The following is a 27,103-nucleotide window of genomic DNA, read 5'->3' as shown; positions in this document are numbered from 1 at the left end:
AAGGTGCCATGACCTTCTGGCAGCAGGAGAACCATGTCAGCAATCAAGGTGCACTTCTCACCAGCCACGCATCAATTACAGAAATGCTTCATTTATGGGAGGTGTCCCTGTGGCACTAAGTAGGATTATTTTTTTAATAAATTTATTTATTTTATTTATTTATTTTTGGCTGCATCGGGTCCTCGTTGCTGCGCGCGGGCTTTCTCTCATTGCGGCGAGCGGGGGCTACTCTTCGTTGCGGTGCATGGGCTTCTCGTTGCAGTGGCTTCTCTTGTGGAGCACAGGCTCTAGGCGCACGGGCTTCAGTAGTTGTGGCACGAGGGCTCAGTAGCTGTGGCTTGTGGGCTTAGTTGTTCCGTGGCATGTGGGATCTTCCCGGACCAGGGATCGAACCCGTGTCCCCTGCATTGGCAGGTGGATTCTTAACCAATGCGCCACCAGGGAAGGCCAAGTAGGATGTTTTAAGTTTGAACGCAGAGCTCCTGGACAATGAATGATTCCACCTGCGAGTAACTACACGTGTGAGAGAGAAAGAGAAAAGCCGTCCATCTCTGTAGTTATGAATAAACAGTAATTACTGACAAACAAGTTCATAACAGAGACTTCAGAGATTTCATTCTTGCTCCCACTGAATGCTCACCTCGTGTCTGTGATTCCATTTCCCCTGTTACAGTAGTGGTACCGACAGAGTTTGCAAAAAAGACGGGCTACTCAGTGATAGTTGCAGAATATTTTGACATAGATAAAGAAAAAAATGAAGCAATAAAACATTCTTCAGACCACTTGGAATTGTCATAATCTCTTATAATAGGGAAAAAAAGCATCTGATTTTTCCAATTTAAAAAGAAGTACTTTCAATACTGTATTGTATATTTGAAAGTTGCTAAGCGAGTATATCTTAAAAATTCCCATCACAAGAAAAAAACTGTTAACTATATGAGGTGATGAGTGCTAACACTGTGGTAATCATTTTGCAATATACACATATAGCAAATCATTATACTGCATACCTTAAACCAATACAATGTTCTATGTCAATTATATCTCAATAAAACTGGAAAAATAAAATCACATGGTAGGGACTTCCCTGGCGGTCCAGCAGTTAAGACTTCGCCTTCCAACGCAGGGGGTGTGGTTGGATCCCTGATCGGGGAGCTAAGATCCCACGTGCCTCGCGGCCAAAAAACCAAAACATAAAACAGACGCAATATTGTAACAAATTCAATAAAGACTTTAAAAATGATCCACATCAAAAAAATAAAATAAAATCACATGGTAAAATGTCATATAATAGACTGGTTTGCAAAAAAATTTTTAATTAAAGAAATTAAGAGATACACGTTTTTCCTAGTTGCATAAAGTTGCTTGAACTCATAAAAGGGGGTAGTCAGGGACTTCCCTGGTGGCGCAGTGGTTAAGAATCCGCCTGCCAATGCAGGGGACATGGGTTCGAGCCCTGGTCCGGGAAGATCCCACATGCCGTGGAGCAACTAAGCCCGTGAGCCACAACTACTGAGCCCTCGCACCAACTACTGAAGCCCACGCGCCTAGAGCCCGCGCTCCGCAACAAGAGAAGCCACCGCCATGAGAAGCCCGCGCACCGCAACAAAGAGTAGCCCCCGCTCGCCGCAACTAGAGAAAGCCCACACACAGCAACGAAGACCCAACGCAGCCAAAAATAAGTAAATAAATAAATTTATTTTAAAAAAAACGGGGGTAGTCAGGAAGCTTCAGGAGTTTTCTAATCCAGCCGTTTGGTAGAAAAATCAGAAACACCAATCCTTCTCCCAAAAGGCAGATTTAATCTGTTTAAAACTATAAAACTAATGAAAGTCTTTTCCCAGGACCATTTTATTCAGAGGTCAGATATTGGAGAAGAAATGAGGGAAAGGCAAAAATCACAAAGCGCAATCCAAGAAAATATATGGCATGTAACCAGAAGAAATACTTAAGACATCCTGCCCTTCATAAAATTTATAAAATATCTTTGACATAACACAGAGAGAGATGCGGGTAGGATACGTACATTCAGACTGCATGAAAATAATCCTATTTTCAAGCTGCCTGAAAAATTAAGTCTTTTAAAAATGTATCCCGCTATGAAGCCAAATTATTCTCTAAAACTTAGTCAATACAGTCAGATATACTACAAAGCAAGGCACCTATTAAAAATCCCTGAGACGGCTGCCACCCATCAGTTTAACCTTTGTTAATGTAATTAATTTATTAATTCATGTTATTAATTTGTTGAGTATCTATTCTGTGCCAGGGACCCAGACCAGTTACCCAAAGACTCCTAATTAGTTAACACTGCCCGCAGATTATCTGACTCCACCTGTCAGGACTCTTCCAGGAGCAAGAGACAGAAGTCTCAACTTCATATGGCTGCAGCCAAAAGGGATTTTAATGAAGCATTTAACCGTAACGATCAGACTGGCCAGGGATTCAAAGCCCCCAGCGCCCCCCCATCTCTCGGCAGGGGCCCCTCCCTCTCTGCTGGCTCTCGGCTCTCTGCTCACGACGGCTCCAGAAACCCAGCCTCACCGGATGCGTTCCCCGCAGCCCATGCTGCCTCGCTGCATTTCACTGGGTCCTACGCGTACACTTAAGCCAATCACAGTGGTCACAGGAGTGACCTGATGAGTGGCCCGGTGTGAGCCACACAAAAGCACACGAACTGTGGGCAGAGCAGGCGTGGGCCCTCAGGGAGCCCGGGAGAATGCACGGCGAGCAGCCAGAGCCTGGCGCACGGCTACCACGCCCTCTGTTCCCAGCTTGTCATCCTACTTCACGCCTTTGTCCCATCACTCGCTGTTCAAAGCCTCAATGCTCCCAGTACTACTGATCAGGGCCTCCCACAGCCTGGCAGCACCTTACCTTTTCAGCAGGTTCCTTTTTTAATACCCAAAACCATCGCCAAAATCATATAATAGAGGCCACTGATTATTCTCCAAAGACATACTGAGCTACCAGAATCTGCGCATGCACAGATAACCCCCATTCTGCGGCTTCCTCCGGCAGCCTCTACTAGCCTACAGAGCCCGCCTCTTCAGTCTTACCCCTCAAGCACCAACTTCTGTCCGGACAGAGCCAGTATCAGGCAGGTTAACTGAAGTAGGAGGGTTCAGATCTGGAAAGACTAAAACCCAGTTTGAAACAGACTCAAAATCCAAGGAGTGTAGACTCACCCATGGGTAGCTATTGGTAGAAAAGTTCATTCCGGTAATCTTGATCTAATTTTCAAAAGTAAGAGGTAAAAGAATGAATGGGTTTATCCAGAATATTCTGTTATGCTAGTTGCACAAAAGGACAATGAAAATAAAGATTCTGAATTGTATGCATGTTATAAGGATGTTTAGTGTGTCAGCTTTCAAAGTGAAGAATCTACATATTTCCCCAATTGGCTGGAAAATTTAAGACCTTTCTCCACACAAGAAATAGGTACTTGACACACTTATTTCTACAGATCTACAAATCTCCAAATAATTCCAATAAATAAGGTTATACTCTGAAAAATATAAGTTGTGGGAAATTTGCTTTTAAAAGAAGAAAAAAGTCAGTCAACTTTCCTATATAGAAAAGGATGTTTTGGGGAATCCCCTGGTGGTCCAGTGGTTAGGACTCGGCACTTTCACTGCATGTCCAGGTTCGATCTCTGGTTGGGGAACTAAGATCCCACAAGCCGCGTGACACGGCCAAAATTAAAAAATTTTTTTGTTTTAAAAAAATAAAAAGAAAAGGATATTTTTATCCAGCTTAAGCCAAGGTAAAGGAAATGTCTTGATGATTTCAGATAGCCCTGAATGCCTATAAATGGGCACAATGTTGAGTTCCATCTACCTATACAATTGTTAAAACAGTTGATTTGGGACTTCCCTGGTGGCGCAGTGGTTAAGAATCCACCTGCCAATGCAGGGGGACACGGGTTCGAGCCCTGGTCCGGGAAGATCCCACATGCTATGAAGCAACTAAGCCCGTGCGCCACAACTACTGAGCCTGCGCTCTTGAGCCTGCAAGCCACAACTACTGAGCCCATGTGCCACAATTACTGAAGCCCGCGCGCCTAGAGCCTGTGCACCGCAACGAAGAGCAGCCCCCACTCACCAAAACTAGAGAAAGCCCGCGCACAGCAACGAAGACCCAGTGCAGCCAAAGATAAATAAATAAACAAATAAATAAATAAAACAGTTGATTTGACTGACATTCAACTAAATTTTAAAAATTCCCTGAGGGGGATAATAAAGCTAAAATAGTAAGTGACACAGACCTATAGCTACTTAAGAAATGAGATTGCTAGCAATTCTTGGAAAAGACAGAGAAAAGAAAAGGGAGCCCATTTTTGCTCAGGGGAAACTATAAACGTTATGCCAGCAGCCAAGCTCATAAATAAAGTCAGGCACTTGAGAGATTTGCACAGGGCCCATATAATTTATTTTGGTAGGATGACCCTGGATGTGTAGGCTTAAAAGAACATGCGCTGTTGAACAAGAGGACAGTCTCAGGATTTATTTCAACACCACCTTAAAATAACCTCAACCAAAAATACCATTTTCAACAAGCATAAATAAGAGAAAAAGAGGAAGAAAGAGATTAAGAGAAAAATAAATGAAGAACAGATGCTGGGCCCATTGTGACTCAAAGAATAAACCTATGGAACAACCTATTAAAGATAGCTGGCTTAAAAACAATAGTCATTTTGAAAAATAAAATAAGATTGGGGGAATAAGACCTAGCTAGGAAGCAATATAGAAAGCAAAGGCTTATTTTATGACGATGATTTTCCTCTAAAAATATTTCTAAAATTCTAAAACGCTTCTGAAGTTGACATATTTTTGACAAAGGCACCGCTAGCAAAGGACTAAACCATCTACTTATATAGCTCTTTGGAAACTATGGAAAACCAGTTTTCCAAGGGCAAACTGTGCCAAATGGAACTCATTGTTCGTCCAAAGAGAGCAGACAGCCTGGGCACAGAGAGAGCCGAGTGGTATACACCCCTGCCCCTCCCACCATCTCCTGGCAAGTGTCGGTGCCAGAGGGCGAAGGGGTACAGCCTGCCCACGTGGGCACGGCCAGTTTCCAGCCCATTTACACATTCCCATGCCTCACCCCGGGCTCCGAGCCCCCAAGGACAAACGCTATAATCGGCACCACATTTCCCCCTTTCTCATCTTACAGGACACCCCTTGGGAGCCCATCATTCCCATTCTGGGAAGTGAGTTTACAGCAGAATGCCGTGCAGACACAAAGAGGTGGAAGCCTCTTCTGAGGGCCAATTAGAAAGACTGCACAACTGCCCCGTCACACAGAGCTCTGAGGTCCCCAGGAGCATGAGGACGTCACTCACCCAGCACAGCGTGTCCCCTCCAGCCTAACACCCAAGACCCGCCTCCTCAGTACTGCCTCTCTGTGACCATCTCAGTCCACAGAGATCATCCTCTCTGTGACTGGGAATTGCTGTGGCACTTCTGGTCATTACTATTTGAATTGCTGTGGCACTTCTGGTCAATACTATTTATTTCCCATTTATTCTACACTGCCTCATTACATGCTATTTTTACTGAACCATTCTAATTGTTTCCCAGAATGCATATTCTCAAGGAAGGTTCTTTTATTTCCAATATTCCCTGCAACACCATGAACAATGCAGGCCCACACTTACATTAGAACTGTGGGAAGAAGGAAAAAGGAGATGCAGTCCTTGGCTTACTGGCATCCTGAAATGATGGACCATTACAATGACATCAGAGCAACACTGCAACCCCTCGATGAGAGGCTCCTTGAGGACGGGCACACTATGTGTTTTTCATCTTTGTGCCCTAATGCTTAGCACACGCATGTCCAGTGACTGAAAGTTAACAGCACTATGGTAAAAACAAAGCATGTGAGGGCTTATAGGTAGATTCAGGTATGATTAACCAGGAATGCTCTATTATTGAATTTGAATTTTCAGACTAGGTAAGTAATATTCAGTGATGGAAGATGTTGCAAGGACAAGAAACAAGGAATAAAGACAAACAAAAAAACAAAACAAAACACCAAACTTCATCTGCGAAGGTGAAAACTAAAACTAAGTGCCGGGCTTCCCTGCTGGCGCAGTGGTTGAGAATCCGCCTGCCAATGCAGGGGACACGCGTTCGAGTCCTGGTCTGGGAAGATCCCACATGCCGCGGAGCAACTGGGCCCATGAGCCACAATTACTGAGCCTGCACGTCTGGAGCCTGTGCTCCCCAACAAGAGAGGCCGTAGTAGTGAGAGGCCCGCGCACCGCAATGAAGAGTGGCCCCGCTTGCCGCAACTGGAGAAAGCCCTCGCACAGAAACGAAGACACAACACAGCCATAAATAAATTAAAAAATTAATTAATTAAAATGGAGTAATGCAATTTCTTTAAAAAAAACAAAAAACTAAGTACCATGGGACTAAGAGGTTTTACCTTTTTCTCCATAGCTGGGGTATAGGATGCAGCTATGGTTGAACAAGCAGTCTTCAAAAGCTGCTGTGAACACAAGCCAGCAGGTAAAAACAAAAGCTGCACCATTAAACTAGATTAGAGATTTAAAAAAAAAAACAAAAAAACAACAAAAAACTAGTCTTCACACTGGGAAGACGTTACCCAGGTGGTATAGAAGCTGACAAGTTTCAAGAAATTTTAGGTCATTTTGCTTTATGTCATAAACTCTTTATGTGATTGCTGTGATTATATAGCTCTTTGTAACATTCTTTATTTGAAAAGTTGAGACTGTGCAAGACACCATGTCTTGCCAGTTTCTGGGTACACTGTAGAACTAAATTTGGAGTTACTACGCAAGATTTTTTTCGTGCTGTCATTTGTAATGTTTTGCGAGAATCCTTGGGGTTAAAGTTTTCGTTACAACGTTGCTTCACTTTTTAGAGCCTGATACTCCTTGCAAAACGAAAATCTGTGAACTTGGTACTATATCCAGGTATAACATTTTTTTTGGAAGCCATATTTGTATTTTCTTGTAAAGTACTTTTGGATTAATAAAATATTAGCATAAATGTGAGAGCACCGAACCCTAACCACTAGACTACCGGGAACACTGGCTTAATTGTGTTAAAAAATAAGACAGATGTTGGGGCTTCCCTGGTGGCTTAGTGGTTGAGAATCTGCCTGCCAATGCAGGGGAAACGGGTTCGAGCCCTGGTCTGGGAAGATCCCACGTGCCGCGGAGCAACTAGGCCCGTGAGCCACAACTACTGAGCCTGCACGTCTGGAGCCTGTGCTCCGCAACAAGAGAGGCCGCGATAGTGAGAGGCCCGCGCACCGCGATGAAGAGTGGCCCCCGCTCGCCGCAACTAGAGAAAGCCCACGCACAGAAATGAAGACCCAACACAGCCAAAAATAAAGTGTAAAAATTTAAAAAAAAAATAAAGTGCAACACTTTATAAAAAAAAAAGACAGATGTTAACTAGACTTATTGTGATCATTTTACAATGTATACAAATATTGAATCGCTATGTTGTATACCTGAAACTAATAATACTGCTATATGTCTCTTACTCCTCAATTAAAAATTTTTTCAAAAAAAAAAAAAAAAAAGAAGAAGAAAGAAGGCTGTTGGAAGATAGTGAAGCTTGGACCCAGTCACATTAAACCATTTCCTTGATTCCTTCATTCAAGGAATCTTCACCGTGCACCTTTACTCTGTGCCAGGCACAGGGTGTTCTGGACGCTGCGGCTACAGCGTGCACAAGACAAAGTCACTGCCCACAGGGAGCTTGCATTGATCGGGGGGGGCAAGGGAACAGGCAATGACAAATAAGCAAGCAAAGCAAACAAACAAACATATACGCACGGCAGAAGGTGCCAGGGAGGAAACGGAGGCAAGATAAGCAGTTGCGTGGGGAGGGGTATCAGCATGTCCAGGGACTTCCTCTCCTATAAAATGACTGGACATTTCAGTAGAGACCAAAGGAAGTGAGAGAGACGGCCACAAGGAAATCTGGGAAAACAGCATTCCGGGCAAAAGGAACCACTGCAAGACCTTGAGCAGGAAGATCTTTGAATAATTCAAGGGGCTACAAAGAGGTGGGACGTCTGGACCAGAGTTGGTGTACAGTGGGGACGAGTTGCCACAGGCAGCCGGGGCCATCTGTGAGGCCTTCCAAGAGGATGCTAGGACACTGCCTTTCACTCTGAGTGGGCTGAGAAGCCCACCCTGGAAGGTTTACAGGGGAAGAAAGGTAGCAGGATTTGGCAGATAAACCTTCTAAAAGTGGACGATTTTCCAAGGTCTTGGCTTACTGTGATTACATCTATATTGCAATATTGGAATATTTTTTGTTTGCTTGATTCTTCCCTACAACGTAAGTTGCATCACAGGTTCCACTAAGGAGCCTGTCTTGTTCACCATTGGATGGATCTCCAAGGCCTACAGCAGCACCTGGCCTACAGAAAGCACTCAAGGAAGAGCTGCTGAAGGTCCAAGTGAAAGAATACACGCATGAAGAGGGTCTTTGAATCGATCCTCTTAGCTCAAGAAGGCAGAACCCCTTTGGTAAACCACCACTACTCATGCAGGCTGAGCAGCTCACTTCCATGTGGAAGTCAACTCCACCTTGAACACTCGAAATAATCTGTGCTTTGCTACATGCCCTGAGGAATGAAACTTTTCTTTTAGAGCTTGGCAGTAAATTTCTTTCTCCGGGAATCTGTGATAAACAGTGTTTTAATACACGAAAAAGAGGAGAAAAGTAAACACACGATTTTTATAAAGTTGTCACAGCCTGCCACAAAACGTTAAGTGGGGTTATTTTTAAACTATTTTAAATGGCTGAGGGAGGAAGGGCTGGGCCTGTGTCCTGGGAAGTACTTTAACTCCCAAAGGCTTCAACTAGCTGCCCACTAGCTGTCCACCAGGGGAAAGGGCACCAGAAGAAAATAGTTTACACTGTTCCTGGCCTAAGAAATATGGTACAAAATGAGCTTCTCGGCCTCCCTCTGAGTGCACCAGAAGAATACAACACGGAACCATCACACGGGACAGAGTCCCGGAACCCTGGGTGTGTGGCCAAGAGGTTTAATTTCATGCATACTTCACAGCTTGTCCCGTTCAGAATGGAAAAACCAATAAAAATAAACTTTAAATAAGGATGAGAAAATACATGCACATCTGTTCTGTGAAAACAAGCATTCCAGACACTGTGTGCCTGTGGAGATACGACAGAAGTGATAACTAAACCAAATCAGTCAATAATGTGAGTTCAAGTGAGAAATGTTGAAACTCATGAATAAATAAATAAATGTCCAAAGTGGACATATGTAGGAGGTTACACGTTCATGTCTTGATCATTCCTCACAAGCATTCAAATATTTCAAGGTATATAATGTCTTAATGGTATCCCTTTTGAAAGCTTTAATGCAGACACCAATGTTACCATGTTACTTTCATCCACTAAAAGAGAAAAAAAAAAAATCAGAGTGTTTTCTCAGTTTCTTCCCCACATATCCACTCCAAAAAGACTCTCCCTCTGGAATCCTGGACCATGTCACTGAGGCTTCTTCTCCAGGGAAGGGAGGCCACAACAGAGGCTTCCTGAGCAAAACTTGACACCTTACCTAAAATTCACGTGTTTGATGAAATTAACTTTTTATGAAAGAAAAATATGCTCTCAAGTATGGGTGTGAATTAGAGTTGGGTGACAGGAAGGGACTCTTTGTAGAGTGCCTTCAGAGGAAAAACTAGTCAACCCCACTGTAACGTGAGGAAGTGGATGAGTAAATCAAATGAAATGTCTGGATAAAGAAAAAAATTTTTATTCTCAAATTTCATAGAAGTTCTTCCAGCATACAAACCGGTGACCACCTCCTTTTGCAATGATGATGATAATAAAATTAAGAAAAACAGCTGAAGTTTACTAAATGTCACATTATTAAGTGTTTTAAATGTATTCTCTTGTTTAGTCTCCTAATGAGTTACAGATGAGAAAATCAAGGCTTTGGGAGACCTCAAGTGACTCATTCAAGATCACATACGTTGCTACAGTAATCAAGATTGTGTGGTACTAATTAAGGATAAATATGGAGATCAAAGGAATAGAACTGACAGGCCGGTAAGAAACCCAGGCATCTACGGTCCGTGCAACTATAGTGAATTAATTTTCCACAAGGTTGTGGAGATAATTAAAGGGTATAAGATAAGTCCTTCAATAAACGATGCTGGGACAACTGGAATCCCATATGCAAAAGAATGAATGCAGACCACTATCTCACACCATATACAAAAATTAACTCAAAATGGATCAAAGACCTACACAGTGAAAATCTTTGTGATCTTGGATTAGGCGATGGTTTCTTAGATATAGCACCTAATGTACAAGCAACCAAAGAAAAAACAGATAAATTGGACTTCATCACAGTTAAAAACTTTTGTGCTTCTAAGAACAATAAGAAAATGAAAAAAAGACCCACAGAATGGAAGCAAATATCTGCAAGTCATATATCTGAGAAAGATCTGGTATTCAGAATATACAAAGACTTACAACTCAACAATAAAAATATAGATGGCACGTATGCTTTTTTTTTTTGGCCACATGGCACAAGGCATGCAGGATCTTAGCTCCCCAGCCAGGGATCGAACCCATGCCCCCCGCAGTGGAAGTGTGGAGGCTTAACCACTGGACCACGAAGGAGGTCCCTTACAGATGGCACAATTAAAAATGAACAAAGACCTATAATATAACACAGAAGAAAATCTTGATGATCGTGGGTTTGGCAATGGCTTTTTAAATACAACAGCAAAAGCGTGATCTATAAAAGAAAGAACTGATTAGCTAGACTTAATTAAAATTAAAAACTTCTGCTTTGCAAAATACAGTCAAAAAAATGAAAAGACAAGCCACAGATTGGGAGAAAACATTTGCAAAAGACATTTCTGATAAAAACAACTCAATTAAAAAATGAGCCAAAGACCTTAACAGACACCTCACCAAAAACATACAGATGGCAAAATGAGCATACGCTCTATATCATGTGTCATCAGGGAAATGCAAATTAAAACAACAATGATTTACCACTACACACTGACAAGAACAGCTAAAATCCAAACACTGACAACACCAAATGCTGACAAGGATGTGAAGCAACTGGAACTCTCTCATTCATTGCTGGTGGGAGTACAAAATGGTACAGTCACTTTGGAAGTAAATTTGGCAGCTTCTTACAAAACTAAACACACTCTTAGTATGTAATCCAGCAATTACTTTCATTGGGATTTATTCAAAGGAGCTGAAAACTTGTACACAAGTGTCTATAACAGCTTTATTCCTAATTGCCAAAACTTGGAAGCAACTAAGATGTCCTTCAGTAAGTGAGTGAATAAATTCTGATACATCCACACAATGGCATATTATTCAGCACTAAAGAGAAATGAGCTATCAAGCCATGAAAAGATATGGAGGAAACTTAAATGCATATTTTAAGTGAAAGAAGCCAATCTGAAAAGCCTACCTAATGTATGATTTCAACCATATGACATTCTGAAAAAGATAAAATTATGGAGACACAAAAATAACAGAGGTTGCCAAGGGTTGGGAAGGGAGGGACAGAAAGGTGGGACACGGAGGATTTTTAGGGCAGTGAAGCTATTCTGGATGATATTACATTGAGGGATACATGTCATTATAAATCTGTGCAAACCCACAGAATGTACAACACCAAGACTGAACCCTAATAACCTATGGGCTTTGGATGATAATGATGTGTCAATGTAGGTTTATCAATTATAACAAGAGGGATACTGATTACAGGGGAGGTTATGCATGGGTGGGGGAGGGGTATACGAAAAATCTCTGTACTTTCTGCTCAATATTGCTGTGAACCTAAAACTGCACCCAAAAAAAAAAAAAAGTTATTAAAAAAGGAAAGAATTTGAATAGATATCGCTCCAAGGAAGATACACAAATAGCCAATAAGCACATAAAAAGATGCTCAACATCATTAGCCATCAAGGAAATGCAAATCAAACAACAATATGAGACCATTTCACACCCACTAGGATAGTTATAATCAAAAAGACAGACAATAACAAGTGCTGGTGAGGATGCAGAGAAACTGGAACCCTCACACAATGCTGTTGGGACTATAAAATGGTGCAGCCTCTCCGGAAAACAGTCTCAAAAGATTAAACATATAGTTACCATGTGACCCAATAATTCTAGTCCTAGGTATATACCAAAGAGAACTGAAAACATACACAAAAAACTTGTATATAAATAAGTGTTCACAGCAGCATTATTCATAATAAACAAAAAGTGGAAACAACCCAAATATTTATCAACTGACGAATGGATAAATAAATGTGGGTGAATATACACAATGGAATATTATTCAGCAATAAAAAGGAATGACATACTGATACAGGCTACAATATGGATGAATCTTGAAAATGTTATGCTAAGTGAAAGAAGCCAGTCATAATGGACTATATACTATAACATTCCATTTATATACAATGTCCAGAATAGGCAAATCTGTAGAAAGAAAAAGTACATTAGTGTTTGCAGGAGTACGGGGAGAGAGAAACTGGAATTGATGGGTATGAAACTGGTTATTCATAATGGGTATGAAGTTTCTCTTGGGGGTGATGAAAATGTTCTGAAATTAGACAGACAGTAATAATGGTTACACAACACTGTGAATATAACAAAACCCACTGAATTGTACGCTTTAAAAGTGTGACGTTTATGGTTATGTGAATTACTTCTCATTTTTAAAAATTATGCCTAAAGTTAAAAAAAATCATATAGCTAATAAGGAAGTGGCAGAGTAAGAATTTAAACGGTGGTCACTTGACTTCAGAGCCACACTCTCACCCCCTCCACTACCATGCTAACAGCTGATGTTCATTTGTCAAATTAAGCATAGCTGGAATTCATTCATTCATTCAACAAATTCACTCACTATTTATTCAGCACTGGTTATGTGTTAGGGAATGTTTTTGCTTGGTTTTTTTTTTTTTTATTGTGGCAAAATACACATAACATAAAATTTACCATTTTAACCATTTTAAAGTGTACAATTCAGTGGCATTAAGTACATTCAAAGTGTTGTGTAACCACCACCGTTATCCCCAAACTTTTTCATCACTTGAAATGGTGACTTTACATCTATTAAGTAATAACTTTCATTTTCCCTTACCCTAGCCCCTGTTAACCTTTATCCTACCTCTGTCTCTAAGAAGTTGCCCATTCTAGATATCTCATAGAAGTGGAATCACCCAATATTTGAAGCCTTTTGTCTGCCTTATTTCACTCAGCAAAATGTCTCAAGGGTTCATGCGTGCTGTGGTATATATCAGAACTTTGTTCCTTTTAATGGCTACATAATATTCCATTATATGTATATACCACATTTTATCCATTCTACTGCTGGACACTTGGATTGTTTCCATTCTTTGTCTATTGTGAATAATGCAGTTATGAACACAGGAATACAAGTATCTGTTTGTGTCCCCCTTTTTAATACTTTTGGGCATGTATCTAGGAGTGGAATTGCTAGATCATACAGTAATTCTATGTTTAAGCAGTTGAGGGACTGCCAAACTGTTTTCCATAGCAGCTGCACCATTTAACATTCTCACCAGCCACGTCTGAGAGTTCCAATTTCTCTACATCCTTGCCAACACTTGTTATTTTTATTTATTTTTTTTAAACAATAGCCATCCTAATGGATATGAAGTGGTAGTCCAGAGTGGTTTTGATTTGCATTTCCCTAATAGCTAGTGATGTTGGACATCTTTTCATATGCTTTCATTTGTATATCTTCTTTGGAGAAATGTCTACTCAAGTCCTTGCCCACTTTTTAATTGAGCTCCTTGATTTTTTTGTTATTGTTGAGTTATAAGTGTATTAGTTTGCTTTCTGAAAACAGATGAAACCAGAGAAAGCAAAGCAGAATCTTTCATATTACAAAGGAACAATCTAGCATACCTTTAAATATTATACTGCTCTCATGCTGGGAAATGTATTTGTTTACTGTCCATCATTGATAAATGATAGGCGAAGATGGAAAAGAACAAAAATTAAACTATTGGGGTAAATATATTATTTATGTACAAGATAGAAAATTCAATATTCAACTGAAAATAATTCAGTGTTAATTACTCCTTAAATACAACGAGATCCATAGAGAACTCTGACCTAACATACAAGCATATGGCTTATGAGAAAATTTTCCAGAATATGTATTTATTGACTGAATTTATTTACATCAGACTATTTTCAAAAGGATTTGAGACCTTTATAAAGTGATAAAAAAGAAAAAAGAAACAGTCCTATTAAAAAAGTATGCCACTCTTGGGGCTTCCCTGGTGGCGCAGTGGTTGAGGGTCTGCCTGCCAATGCAGGGGACAAGGGTTCGAGCCCTGGTCTGGGAGGATCCCACATGCCGCAGAGCAACTAGGCCCGTGAGCCACAATTACTGAGCCTGCGCGTCTGGAGCCTGTGCTCCGCAACAAGAGAGGCCCGCGCACCGCGATGAAGAGTGGCCCCCGCTTGCCGCAACTAGAGAAAGCCCTCGCACAGAAACGAAGACCCAACACAGCCATAAATTTAAAAAAAAAAAAAAAAAAAAAAAAGTTAAGGATGTACCTCACATATCTTAAAAAAAAAAAAAAAAAAAAGTATGCCACTCTTGTATTGCCATTCTGTAGTTCCTTAAGGGGGTCCCTGATCCTATTAAGGAAATCGCTTGTATGTCTAACAGGCATCTCAAACTCAGTGTGTCCAAAACTGAGGCCCGGATTCCCTCTCACCTCACTTCCCATCTTCCCCTCCTGTAGCTGTTCCTGTCTCAGCAATCCACCCTTCCAGGGCGGGGGGCAAACAACCTTGGCGCTGTCCTTAACTCCTCTTTTTCTCTCCTCTCATCTCTACTCTGTCAGTAAATCCTTAGCACTCTACTTTTAAATATATTGTTTATTTCCACTTCCACTGCTACCCACCACTCCCCTTCCTGCTTTGCCTACCCTCCTACCTCCACCCAGTTTATTTTTGCCCAATATCCTGCTAAATGTAAGTCCGAGCTCGGATCCCTCCTGTGGATCTCCTCACAGCCAGAGTGAAAGTCCGCACATTCTCTGTCCCTGCTCCCCCTCAAAGCTCATTGCCCACAACTGCCCCATCCCTGCCCCTCACCCACCCTGTCTTCCTGCTCCTCCTTGAAGACTCCAAGCACACTCCTACTTCCAGACCCTCTGCTGTCCTTAGGTGAGCGGATGCCTTGCTCCCTCACTTCTAGGTCTCTGCTCAAACGTCATTTTATCAGGAAGGCTGTATTATCAAGCATACATCAGATAACCACCCTAACTCACTCCCACCAACATCCCTCTCCTTGTATTTTGCTATTTTTCTTCATAGAATTTTCTCCATCACACACACACATACACACACACACACAGTGTATATCCCCTAATTAGAAAGCTACCTGGCAGCTACCTGCATTTATACACTATAGAATGAATAGGGATTCTTAAGGTCTATGACACACCATGTGTTCTGTACCCACACCCAACTCACACCCAAACAACCAGACTTCATCTAAACTTTTGCTAAACCTACTAGACGTGAGGATTTCAAGAAATGCAGGTGGTTTTGAGGAATGCTTAAAAAACTCCTGCTTAACCACAACTTGGAAAACTAAAGAAAATGTAACTGCTGCCGTTACACGCTAGTGGCGTGTTTCACTGTAACGAACTTATCAGCCTTGCTTTTGAAGTGAGACAGTGTATTTGATTACACAGACTACCTCCCCAATATTGTCAAATATTGGGCAACGGAAGAGACTTTAACAATTGGGCAATAATCTGTCTTAAATCAAAACAAAATGCTGACCTTGGTTCTTTCGATAAAACCAAACTGCAATAATAAGAAAAAACAAGGGGCATGTTTAATAATCCAGAGGCAGCCTCAAGGCAAGAATGTGAGCAGGGCTGCAGAAGGCCTCGCCCTGGGAGTATAAAGCCAGACCGGAGTGAGAACCCAGACCACATTCTCTCCCACTCTCAACATCCAAACACAAGATAGCATAGCTGCTGAGAAAACAAACTCTGCGGCTATACTGTCTGGTTCTGCACCCTCACCGTGTCCCTTGTAAGTTATTTCACCTCCATTTCCTCATTTGTAAAATGGGGATAATTAATAATACTTACATCTAATTGAGTTATTTCAAGGACTAATGAATTGAGTGCCTAGCACACAGCAAGTGCTACTGAAGGATCTTCTTTCACCAGTACTATTATTATATTGCTACTGTTACAAACAGCCACCAAAAGTATATTCAATCTCACCAATAAGCAAAGCTATAGTACGTAAATTAATGAGAAACCACACTTCACATATCATTCTCATAAGAATAAAGGGAAAAAAGTTCCTCTGCTACACTGGTAAAGCAGACACAACTCTAGAGGGAAATCTAGCAGAAGATATCAAAAATCTTTAAGATATGTATAGAAATGGAACCCAAAAACACACTTTAGAAATTTAATCTGAGGCAACAGAGAGATCTGCCCAACAATTGAAATTCACTGATGTTTATCACAGTTATTTGTTCTAGTGACAAAATGGAAGCAAATTAAATGTCAAATATTAAGTGATAATCAACTTAGTTAAAAGCTGTAAAACGTCTGAAATTTTAATCTGCTCGCAACCTAACAAGTTAGCCTGCCGCAGTTTCATGGCTGCTGAGGGAAGACACAAGACTCCCGGGTCAGAAACAAAGGACTTCAGTGCTCTCTGCACACCAGGAAGCAGGAGCTCCGTGTCTGCACCAAGTGCCTGCACCCACCCCTCCCCACCTCCCCAGTCTGAGGGGAAACCGCAGCCCAGCGGATGCTGCACTCAGAGCAGCTCTGTGTCCCAGACGAGCAAACTCAGAGCTTAGAGCACCACACACGCCAATCTTACAAGAGGGCTGCTAGCAACGCTGGCCAACCTTTGGCCCCGAGGAAAATGCTGTCTTTATTACCCGGACAGCAAACGAATCTGCCCTTTGCCCAAGGGAGAAACTATTTCTCTCTTCCAAGGCTGTTTACTATAAAATCACCCTTGAAAAGATAATTTCAGGACAAAAGAACAGAAATGTTTACGACCCACGGAGAATTAACTGCCTCCCAACACTAAATAACTTATAATGCATCCACACCATGTGAGGCCATGTAGTTACAACAAATCACTTTTCAGAAGAATGTTTAATAAAGTGAGAAAAATATTTATGGTATACTATGACATACAAAACACAGACTCTCACCCCCCAAATTACACACACACACAGGCACAGAGAGACAGAAAGAGAAAGAGAGAGGGAAAACAAATGTAACTTTGTTTTATATCACTTTTCCATTTTTATATAAAGAAAAGGGCTCACAATATACAAAGTTAAGGGCTTCCCTGGTGGCGCAGTGGTTGAGAGTCTGCCTGCTAATGCGGGGGACACGGGTTCGAGCCCTGGTCTGGGAAGATCCCACATGCCGCGGAGCAACTGGGCCCGTGAGCCACAACTACTGAGCCTGCGCGTCTGGAGCTTGTGCTCCGCAACAAGAGAGGCCACGACAGTGAGAGGCCCCCGCTTGCCGCAACTGGAGAAAGCCCTCACAGAAACGAAGACCCAACACAGCCAAAAATTAATTAATTAATTAATTGATTAATTAAAAAAAAAAAAAGAGGCCCCAGACTGCTCCCTCACCCCTTCCAAAAAAAAAAAAAAAAACAAAGTTAACAGCAGTTCTTCTTCTTGGGTACTGAGATTATGCATGGCTTTTATTTTCTTTCTGCTTTTTTGAACTAAATTTTCTGTAATGTATTACCTTTTTAATCAGAAAAAAAGGGCTTTTAAAAAAATATACATGGATATGACATCAAAAACACAAGTGACAAAAGATGGACTTCATCAAAATTCAAAACTTCTGTGTTTCAAAGGACACCATGAAGACAGTGAAAAAAAAAACTGACAGAACGGGAGAAGACATTTGCAAGTCATATATCTGATTAGGGACTTATATCCATAATATATGAAGAACTTTTGCAACTCGATAATTAAAAAAGACAAATAACCCAATTAAAAAATGAACAAAGGATCTGAATAGAGAGCTCTCCAAAGAAAATATACAAATGGTCATTAAGCATAGGAAAAGATGCTCAACATAATTAGTCATTAGGGAAATGCAAACCAAAACCATGATCAATACCACTTCACACCCACTAGGATGACTAAAAGAGACAGACAATAACAAGTGTTGGCAGGGATATGAAAAAACTGGAACCTTCACACATTGTTGGTGGGATCTTAAAATGGTGCAGTCACTTCCAGAAAACAGTCTGGCAGTTAAATATATATACAAATATATATACATATATATACACACACAAAAAAACAACAATTATTGAAATGGAGAAAGATATAAATAGATAATTGAGAAAAGTAATAAAATAGTTAATAAACATATTTTTGAAAATGCTTCAACCTCACTAGAAATTAAAAAAATGTACCATGAAATAACACAGTGCTATCCCCCCTTTAACAAATAGTTTTAAAATAATTAATGGTACAGTGAGAAAGACACTATGCCCTATTTCTGAAAATTGATATAATATTTTTGGAAAGTCATTAGGCAACATATATCAACCATAAAATTGTTCATCTTCCATGACACGGTAATTCCATCTAGGGCTCTAGCCTATATGCAAATAATAATTAATTAATAAGATATTCTTCATTATATTATTGGAACAGCCTTATGGGGAAATGGTTAATGTGATAATGACATTTCCATAGGATAAAAAAATCACATAGTCTTCTAAAAGCATGTTTTCAAAGACCACAATAAGGTAAATGAAAAGAAGCATACTACAAAATTGAATTCGGTGATCCTAAATTTCTAAACAAGCAAATATATACTCACATATTAACAGTGGTTAATTTCCATATTTTTCCTATTAAGGAATCAAAAGTAAATACACTTTTATAACCTGAAAATGTATACTTTTAAAAATAAAGATGAAAGAGATAACACTTAGTGCCAATGGTATAATGACAGTGAATGACACAGAGAAAGCCAATCTTCTCATGACTCTATTGATCTCTATCACAAAGAGATCTTGCAAATGACATCACTATTTTCAAATGGGGGTATGGAATTTTGAATTATAACCTGGTGAGTTTGACGTTAAATCTAGGCAAGATTCTAAAACGGCTTCTTTAATGGAATTTTGTATGAACCTAGAAAAGGAAACTATCAATCAGCAGAAGAATTCACTCAATCATTCGCAGACTACTTCAGTTTTTTCTTTGATGAGCTATTTGGAGAGGTGATGGAAGCCAAGTTTATCAAATGGTAAATGGCACCAAGCTGAGGGAACTAGTGTTATCTGTTATCAGGATGGAGAACCGGAGAGATAAGGGTGAACTTAAGCTACTAAGAAGTCACATCTGCCTAATTTAGTTTCTTCCCTGGATAAGATCATGGATGAGGTAATAATAGAGGGCAAGGCTGTTAAATAGTGGATGGTACCCAACCGAGAAGAATAGCAGATGTGTATCATGATCCAAAAACAGTGTCAGGGATTAAGCAAGAACCTAAATCCAATGAGATAACATTCAACGAAGCTAAGTGTAAGATACTATCATTCATGGAAAAGGCAGGGGAGACTTGACTTCACAGCTCAATGTGTGGAGACCACTTCAGGGCTCTCTTCCACAGTGAGCTCACCAGAAGGCCACTGAGCTGTGGCTCGATGATATTTAAATTTAAAAAATAGTTAGCAAACTTTACTTTCTCCCAGTTCAACAAAACCTAAAGTAATCTTTTTTTTTTTTTTTTTAACTCATTGAGTAAAGTAACCAGGATATAAAGGGACTTAAAACCAAGCCACTGGTTGGTTGCCAGAAAAGCAGCGCTAAGCCAACTACTTAGGTGAGAGGGAAGGGTTATGGAGGTGGTGGCATCCTAGGAAATCCTCGAAGGGCCATTTCCTGGAAGGAGGGTTGATGTATTGGGGAACATCCCAGGGGACAGAGCTAGACACAATTACTAAAAACTACAGGGAGCCAGATTTTGACTCAATATAAGGAAAACTTCCTAATGGCTAGAGCTGTCCATGGTCATCGTGGATTGCCAAGGGACACAGCAAGTTCTCAGCGTCAGAAGTAGGGAGCTCGGGCTAGCTGGGCACTGGGCTCAGAGGAAATTCAAACAGGATTCTAGTCTATTCTCCCCTCAGATGCCTGAAACACCTTCATGTCTTTGCTAACAAGAGTCATCCAGACTCTGCTTAAGACACCTGTAATCCTTCAAGAGATAAACTAATTTCTTTTCTGTAACACGTGTAATTGTGGTAAAGAACTTCTCTGTATGCAGCCAAGACCTTCTCCTCCACAGTCCCTTCGTTTCTGCTCGCTGGGACTATAAAGAGTTTTTCTAAACCCTGAACCATAAAGAAGCTTTCCAATACTGAAAGATATCACGTAATGAGAATCCTTATAAAGACTGTTCCTACCCTCATCATTCCACTCTGGGCAATAATAAATTAAGAAAACTGTACCAGGTATTTTCCTAGGGGCACAAAACCCACATCCCTATGAGTGGATACAGTTTAAGCAAACCCTACTCAAATGAATAATATGCAACCATTAAAACAATAAATAGGGAGATGACATCTGAATATAAAATATATATACACAATAATGGTGGGCAAAAAATTCAATACGAGAGATAAAGCATGCTATTTTCAACTATATAAAAAGGGCATATTATCACAAATTAGAAGTGAATTTGGAGTGATGTAAATACAACTTCATCTCATTAGGTTGTTTTTCTAAGAAATTGTTTAAATGTATAACAATAAAAATCTATACTCCCTTTTGATGTGAACCTATCTCTTCACCCATTTAAACAATTAGTCCCAAAGTGCCTAGGTTCTGAATACTACATAAATCATTCTAGATTATTAGATGTATATATAAAGAAAAAAGATTTAGTTGTATAATATGTAAGATGTACTCATAGTTTCCTCAAAAATTAAAGTTACTATATGACCCAGTAATTCCACTTCTAGAGCTATACCCAGGAGAACTGGAAAGTTACGTTCTCCCAAAAAACAAGTGTATGAGTGTTCATAGCAGTGCTATTCATAATAAACAAAAAAGTGGAAATAACCCAAATGCCCATCCACTGATGAAAGGATAAAAAGAATGCGGTATATCCACAAAATGGAATATTATTCTGCAATAAAAAAGGAATGAAGCACCAACACCTACTACAGGTTGGATGAACCTAGGAAGGGTTATGCTAAATGAAGCAAGTCACAAATGGCCACAAATTATATTACTCATCTATATGAAATGTCCAGAATAGGCAAATCTAATAGAGACAGGAAGTAGACTAGTGGCTGCCAAAGGCTGGAGTAGGGAATTAGGACTGACTACTAATAGGTACTAGGTTTCTTTGGGAGTGATGAAAATGTTCCCAATTAGATAGTGGTGAGAGGTACACAACATATAAATATACCAAAAAACACTGAAATGTACACTTTAAAATGGCTAAATGGTGAATTTTATGTTATTTTAATTCTGTCTCATTAAAACAATATATAATGACAAAATACTTATCATTATATATATGCTATATATTTTATAAAATATATTGACATCTACAAGTACTTAATACTATTAGAAGACTGACAATATGGTACCTAGCATGGGTACAATGCACAAAAGGCCTGGATTACTAAAGAAAATATTAAAAACTGAAGGGCTGAAATTAAGAATTACTCATTCCTTCTATTATCCAATTCTTATTTACTGTGTGCTTACTTGGCGCCAGAAACTATGTTAGGTGCTGTGGATACAGGGGTGAACAAGATGTGATCCTCACCTTCACGGGGCCCCTGGTCTAAAAGGGGAGCTTGACATGAAACAAATAATCACTTGCATAAATATAAAACATGTATGTAACAAGGGGCATAAGGTGAAATATGGGTTCCATGACAGAATATATCAATAACAGGCAGCCCTGATCTAGATGGAGAATTGGGCAATACCTTCCTGAGGAAATTATATTTAATCTGAAACTATGAAGATGAGAGATTTAGGCAGGTGAAGAGCGGGGATAAGAGTATCCTCCGGATGGAACAGCAGTGCAGAAGTCCTGAGGCAGAAAAGAACCTGTCACATGTGAGAAACCCACGAAGGCTAGTTGTGATCAGAGGGTGGTGAGTAAGAAGACGACTGTCACAGAATGAGGCTGAGAAGTAAACATGGGTCCATCCAGGCAGGCCACTCTGGGGATTCTCACTCTATATCCTGGGTACAAAGGGAAGCCACCCAAGAATTTCAGCAGGGAAGTAACATGACCAATTTGTGTCATAAAAGCATCACCCAGGCTCCCTCTGTGGAGGAGGGATTGGAGAAAAGCAAAGAGAAACCAGTTAGGAGGCTGTGAGAGTAACGGCTCAGACCAGGGATGGGGGTGGAAAGGAACAAAAGGCATTTTCAAGGTCTATTTGGAGTTTTGGAGGTCATCACATATTCTATTTTACAACTCAAATTTACATGTGTGGGAAAAAAATGTCTTCCAGAAAGACCAAAGCATAAAAAGTAGAGATTACTTCACCAGGCTCCTAGACACATTAGCATCTATCCGATACTAACCCAAACCCTGCAAAACACTTCAAGTTACTTCTAAAAGCCCTGAAGGCTTTATATATAACTAAGTAACACTTGAACCCAAATTATCCCTAAGCTTCTTGCAGGGTTTTTTCTTACCAGCAAGTTTTCAGAGTGGCAGAGAAAACCAGACAGAGAAGTAGAAACAAGAAGTTCACTGTGATGCAATACAGGTAACGCTTGGTGTCCTAACTTAAACCCAACTGCAAACTAGCTCCTCCTTGGAACTTTTTTTTTTTTCTCTTATACAGGAACCATTCCAGGAGAGAAACACCCTGCTTAGTATACGCTCTGTTAAAGGCTTCTGTTACACACACACACACACACACACACCCCAGCAAGAAAGATGTGCAAAGCATCCGGATTATTCATGGGTATCTGTCTCCTTACACTGCACTCCAGAGACTGAAGCGGAGTACAGAGGCTGTGATGGATATCGCACAGCTTACAAAGAGTAAATGAATGACTTCACTGTAATAGGAAAACAACTGTACATTATACATGCATTTCCTTTCCTCTTAAAATAAACCCCTGCCAGCCACATGGTAAATACACTTCAAACTTGAGTGTATACCCCTCACAAGCCACCTAAGACATGAAATCGTACAATATAAGACAAGCTATCTATTCAGCAACCCCCCAGAATATAATGGAAGCCCAAAACAAAGACGAATATGACCATCAAAAATTATACATTTTACAACACAAGCTCTGTAAGTAGTACGGTCCCTTTTCATTTATACTGTGAAAATTAGTACTGCACTTAAAAATGTAAAATGAAATTGTTTAAAATATCGAATCACTATGTTGGGTAACAAGAACTAACACAGTGATGTAGGGCAATTACACCTCAAAACAAACAAATAAACTCATAGAAAGAGAGACCCAATTTGTGATTACCGGGGGGGCAGGCTGGAGGAAGGTGGTCAAAAGGTACAAACTTCCAGTTAGAAGATAAATAAGTACTAGGGATGGAATGTATAACATGATAAATATAATTTACACTGCTGTATGTTATACATGAAAGTTAAGATAATAAATTCTAAGAGTTCCCGTCACAAGAAAAATTTTTTTTCTATTTCTTTAATTTTCTATCTAAATGATGATGAATGGTCATTAATTTATTGTGGCAATCATTTTATGATGTGTGTAAGTCAAATCATTCATTATGCTGTACAGCTTAAACTTATCCAGTGCTGTATGTCGATTCTATCTCAATGAAACTGGAAGTAAAAAATAAAGATAGGGCTTCCCTGGTGGCACAGTGGTTGAGAATCTGCCTGCCAATGCAGGGGACACAGGTTCGAGCCCTGGTCTGGGAAGATCCCACATGCCGCGGAGCAACTGGGCCCGTGAGCCACAACTACTGAGCCTGCGCGTCTGGAGCCTGTGCTCCGCAACGGGAGAGGCCGCTATAGTGAGAGGCCCGCGCACCGCGATGAAGAGTGGCCCCCACTCGCCGCAGCTGGAGGAAGCCCTCGCGCAGAAACGAAGACCCAACACAGCCAAAAATAAATAAATAAATAAATAAATTTATATTTTAAAAAAAAAGATAAAAATTTTTTGTTTTAAATATGTAAAATAAAATGATATTGTTTAACCTCAAGGAATCATGTCATGTCATCATTTCTATCTTTACTGCTGTTAAGGCTTTCAGCATCTTTGAGGTAGTAATGATTTATTACAATACATCATATTTACACAACCGCCTGACAGCATCTCCAATGCTCCTGGTCCTCCTTGCGTGTTAAGACTCAGCTCTTCTAAGAAGCCTTCCCTCCCCCTTTACGGTAGAGCTGATCCTCCATCCATCGCCCTCTCTGCCCACTGTCCCTTGTACACATCTCTCTCCAGATTTACAACTGCCTCCGTTCCAGACCAGGAGCGCCCTGGTGCTCGGTGCTCCCAGGACCTAACACAGAGCTTCTCACAGGAAAGGTTCTCCAATGCTTGTGGAATGAAATGAATGAATAAATGGACTGGATCCCCCCCAACCTCTGTAGTGTTTAATTTTTTCCACCTGCATTATCCTAAATGTTCATAACTCTCAACTCAATGAAATTTCAGACAATTATCCATTTCCCCCCATTTCTTTCTGTTTCCTGATAGAAGATTTATGGTACAGGGTGTTTATGAAAACGGGTTTTAAGAACAAGTGAGAATATTGCTTGATATTCAGGTTTGCACACATGGCTTTGTAGAGAATGAGTTTGAATAAGGATGAGAAAAGGCCTTTACTCCCCAAATTCATATTCCATAGGAAGAAAAGCACTCAGTGTCATGTCACCCTCTCACTACTGACATTCACATCAGACGTCATTTTTATCAAGAGCCCCCTTCTTCAAGACAAAGAAAGGATGCCCCTGGCAAGGGCAGAGGGAGTTCATGAGTTAAATTCCTCATTCCAGAATAAATTATTTAGCACCACTTAAACCCTGAAAGCTCTGAGCCACCTATCTTGCGGTTTATGGCACTCTCCTCTACGTTTACAATTTCCCGATTGTGAAGCAACAATTTAATTCCATAGTGCAAAATCAATACAACTTAACTTTACTGTTGGAACTCACATTATGTGGCAAACTAAAAGATTTTATTCTTCCACTGGCATGAGACAATTGTAAACCTGCCTTTATAAAGAGGCACTTAGGAACCATTCCAGAATTTAGGAATGAATTTTTCTTACTGGACTTACTGCACAGCAATGGGCCCATGAGATGAATACGATCCCTGGGGCCTCCTAAGTTCCAGCTTTGACTTCACTGTCAGGACCTAGATTTTGAACAGGAGATCATCCCGGAAACGCAAGGCGCTGTAGTGGTAGTAACAAGAGACAGCCAATAGGTTCCTGAAATAGGTTTTGTCACTAGTTTAGGGTTTTTATCAGGAATGTCGATCACCTTTTTTGCTCTAAATTTTATTACTAGTACAACCATGAATAGTAAGGTTTGGTACAGGGGTCAACGTTTCCAGTGTTATTTAACTGAAATGATCTGGGACCAGTCGCTTTTGTTGAGTTGGAAAGAGCTGGTGTTGTTTAAAACAGACCAGTGGACGAATCTATAAGCTGCAACCCACTGGAAAAGGCAAGAAGATGGAAGGATTGATAATATTCAGCCTACAGCGAACATTGATCATCTGCTCGGTGCAAGGTCCACTGCAGCTGATAGCCTGAGGACCAAGAAGCAGCAGGGCGAGCTGGGCGGGTCTGAACCCTTAGATTCAACAAGCTTCCCCGAGTGCATTCAACGCACCTGCATGTAACTCGTTTCCCTACACCTGTTATTAGGAAGGCTTGTTTCTCTCAGCTGCTCAGAGCAGCCAACAGAAAAAACAAAAATTTTAAAGCAGCAACCTAGTGCTAGACCAGAAGGGAGCGTTTATCAGCCTACCAGCAGCCCCATTACTCTACAGGCAGTTAGGGTTCCCTCCCGTCCAGCCCTCTGTCCACTGAGCATCCCCAAGGACAAGAGGTTAGATCCAGCAGCAGCCAAGGCTAGGCCTGTGAGGCAGCAAGAGAAGCCCAGCCTCCCGGCGAAGCGGCAGAGGCTCCGGCGCCGCCTCCTCCCTCGCTCGCTCGCGGTGCCAGTTCGGTCTGCGCCGGACAGGGAAGCCGGGCCTCCAGCTGGCTCAGCATCCCTCCTCTTGCTCCCGCTCTCCCTCCTCCGCCCGCGCGCGTAGCACCAACCTTGGGCGTGCGGATGTGCTCCATGGCGAGCCCGCGTCTGCAGGTCCCGGCCGGGCGAGGCCTCACGCACCTGCGCGCGTCTGCAGCGCGGCGGGAGGGACGCGGGGAGGGGGCTTCGCGCCCGGGAGCGGGCGGGCCTCGGGCTTGGCTCCGCCCTCAGGTGCGGCGGCGCCCGCGCGAGGCAGGCGTGCGGGGCCCGGGGCGCCCGCGCGGCCCTAGCGCGCGCGTCTCTGCCTACTGCCACCTGCACCGCCTGTCGCCGCCCCGCCCCTTGCCTGGCTGGGGTCGCGGGAGCCAGAGCCGCTCGCTTCCTCTGAAGAAGGGCAGCCAGCGTAAGACTGTGGGGTTACTGTTCCCCGAGACACAATGAGGGCCTTGCGTTGGGTGCGGCCTTTTGGAGAAGAGATGGGACTAAGCGCTGCTCCACACCTCCCATGGGCTTCCTTCCAGAGGGTCCCAGGATAGGTGGCACTTCAGGGTGGGGCAGGAAAAAGGCTGCCACAAACATTCCAGGTCCAGTGTGGCCTGTTGGGCCCTGTCTGTATATTTCAGCACAGGCGGCAGAGCGTTTGGGATGAAGGTGGAAATAGCAACAGTGTTAGCGCCGTAGAAAGTGCTGGGAAGACAGGCATCTCACATCAACCTGTGACTGTACCCTTGGAAGAGACACTTTCCCTTGGCACCGTATTGGGTGCTCATTTGACATCTTCACTTAGCTCTCACTAACTGGACTGGAAG

The 27,103-nt window shown here is 41.5% G+C and overlaps 1 protein-coding gene across 3 annotated transcripts in view; it reads right to left on the bottom strand.

Moving 5' to 3' along the window:
• MTMR7 (myotubularin related protein 7) overlaps positions 1-26,466 on the bottom strand; it is a 101,930-nt gene extending 75,464 nt beyond the window's left edge. For 2 of the 3 annotated variants that reach the window (XM_059909843.1, XM_059909842.1), the window contains exon 1: positions 26,366-26,466. In XM_059909843.1, coding sequence (XP_059765826.1) covers positions 26,366-26,389 — 24 coding nt within the window. In that variant the 5' untranslated portion in view covers positions 26,390-26,466. The remainder of the gene's footprint in view (positions 1-26,365) is intronic. The other variant, XM_059909845.1, reaches the window with a different exon arrangement.
• Between the last annotated feature and the right edge of the window lie 637 nt (positions 26,467-27,103).

Source organism: Balaenoptera ricei, chromosome 21, assembly GCF_028023285.1.
Source record: "Balaenoptera ricei isolate mBalRic1 chromosome 21, mBalRic1.hap2, whole genome shotgun sequence".
Classification (NCBI taxonomy): Eukaryota; Metazoa; Chordata; class Mammalia; order Artiodactyla; family Balaenopteridae; genus Balaenoptera; species Balaenoptera ricei.
The sequence above is the reverse complement of the archived record's forward strand: the minus strand, read 5'-3'. Positions and strand labels throughout refer to the sequence as shown.